General features: G+C 38.0%; 1 protein-coding gene across 1 annotated transcript in view; it reads right to left on the minus strand.

Annotated features, from left to right (window-relative positions):
• Nucleotides 1-1,988, minus strand: part of LOC119578451 (uncharacterized protein DDB_G0275275-like) — a 3,117-nt gene extending 1,129 nt beyond the window's left edge. Inside the window, 3 exon segments of the mRNA XM_037926033.1 lie at nt 1-189; nt 505-619; nt 1,677-1,988. The exon segment at nt 1-189 is cut by the window's left edge and continues 128 nt beyond it. Coding sequence (XP_037781961.1) covers nt 1-189; nt 505-619; nt 1,677-1,988 — 616 coding nt within the window.
• Between the last annotated feature and the right edge of the window lie 559 nt (nt 1,989-2,547).

Genomic DNA, 2,547 nt, shown 5'->3' on the forward strand with positions numbered 1-2,547 from the left:
TATTATTATTATTGTTGTTGTTGTTGTTATTATTATTGATGTTGATATTCTGGTTGATGAGAAGGATACTGTTGAGCATGAGCATCAAAAAGCTCAGAAATCCGAAGAGTGGAAACGATCTCTTCTCTCGGAGGCTGTGTTCCTGGCCGTAAAGACTCACAGCTGATGCTCTTATGTCTTCACTGCTCACTGTTTTTACTTGGTCTTAGTCGTTCACTGATGAGGCTCTTCGGGTGCAATGCCTACGTTCTCTGCCCCGTCCCTTTTAAAACCACTTCAACGGTACTGTGTTGTAGTTCAAATACATTTTCCGATTCTGTCTTTGCCTTTTCGACAATGGGCCCCTTGTTGCTTCACTATATAATACTTTAACATTTTCAAACCTGTTTCCTTTTGAGCAACACGACTTTTCAGTAACAGAAAGACTCTCCACTACCAAGACATACGCGAGCAAGAAGGAAAATAACGACCCCAGCACATTTTTTGCGCAAAGCCTCGGCTAACGTATATCACTCAGAACAGACGAGGAGGCAGCTGAGGACCTTGGCGGCGACTGCGGACGCGGAGGAACAGTGGCTGGATCCCCGCTACTAACCCGAAGTCTGTGGCTGTGCGCGACCTACATGTGCACGCAAACAGCATACGCACACACAAACATATACTTAAATACATGTACAGATTCGTATGTGTTGGTGTGATGGTGTCTGTGTGTGTGAGTGTGTGAGTGTGTGTGTGTGTGTGTGTGTGTGTGTGTGTGTGGTGGTGTGTGTTTTGTGTGGTGTGTTTTATGGCAGTTATGCTGAGTATGTTCTCTATATCATTTTTGCACTACCTTTAATCAAGATGAAAAATGCCCACGGAAAATATGCTCTTTTCTTGAAGAGATTTATATTTCATACAAAATCTATTTTGTATGAAATAGGAATGGATTAATTCTTTGGTTATTGCGTCACTACTCAACACCTACTGCTATTGATATTACAACAGATGAAGAATATGATATAGAAATAAAAGCACATCGATTGATTAGAATACCTAACTCGCATTTATTCTAACGAAAAAAAAAAAGAATGTGCAAACATCAGACAATCATTATCGCAGGAACTCTCTAACGTTATGTGTGTATATGTGAGAGTATATATATGTATGTTATATATATATAATAATATATATATATATATATATATATATATATGTTGTGTTTTGTGTGTGTGTGTGTGTGTGTGTGTGGGTGTGTGTGTGGGTGTTTTGTGTGTGTGTGCGCGTTTTTGTGTGTGTGTGTGTGTGTGTGTGTGCATTTGTGTATGTATGTGTTGTGCATTTACTAAAGACATTATATTCCGTATTTTTGTTATGAAATTTAGATAATCGAAAAGGTATATACATCAATTACCTATCCTTCTTATGATATCATCAATACTAAAATCACTCAAAAGAATTTCATCGTATCCTTGAGCCATCCTTCCATTGTCGTTATTATTATTATTATTGTTGTTATTATTATTATCATTATTATTATTGTTATTATTGTTGTTGTTGTTGTTGTTGTTGATATTGATATTCTGGACAATGAGCAGGATGCTGTTGAGGAGAAGCATCAAGAAGGAGAGGAAGCCGAAGAGAGGGAAGGTCCTCGCCTCCACTCGCCCTTCCTCTTGCATCAGTCCCTCCCTCACCACCGCATGCAGGGTCCTGACGAAGTCCACGAAGGGCAGCAAGGACCCGAGTCGCCTCACGTCAGGGGAGGGGGTCCCGAGGGGGCTTGTGGACGACGGAATCTCGGTCGTAGGAGTCTCAGCAGAGGGAGAGAAAGAGGATCCTCGAGGTTGAAGGTGTGGCGATAGGTCGTCCGTGAGTCTGCTACGTCCTGGATGCGAGGACGACCACGACCACGACGACCATTGCTTGGCGCGAGAGAGCTCAGAGCGTGCGAACACCAGCGCCAGGGCTAAAAAAGCCAGGCTCTCAGGGATTTTCCAAACGGCCATTCTGCTTCAGCCTCCGTCTCTGAAAGCAGGAACTTGTGTTATAATAATTCGTCAAATATGCACACACACACAACCATATATGCGTTTATCTTTCTCTTCACATACACATACATGTGTATATATGTGTATATCTATCTATCTGTCTATATACATATATATGTATATATATATATATATATATATATTAATATATACAATATATATATATAATATATATAAAATATTATATATATATATATATATATATATATATATATATATATATGAAAGGCAAAACAAATCTTCCGTGATACTATGGTAAAAAAAAATGTAATGCAAAAACTTGTTTTTGTATTCTGGGGGTTTCTACCATATATGTATGTAGGTATGTATGTATGAATGTAAATATATATGTTATATATATATATATATATATATATAATATTATATATATATATATATATCTTTTTTTTTATAAAAATATACTGACATATGGATATGTATATATATATGCATATGGCAACACAAACACAGGCATACAGACACAAACACACACACGCACATACATACACACACACAC

The sequence above is a fragment of the Penaeus monodon genome, chromosome 11 (genome assembly GCF_015228065.2).
Source record: "Penaeus monodon isolate SGIC_2016 chromosome 11, NSTDA_Pmon_1, whole genome shotgun sequence".
NCBI lineage: Eukaryota > Metazoa > Arthropoda > Malacostraca > Decapoda > Penaeidae > Penaeus > Penaeus monodon.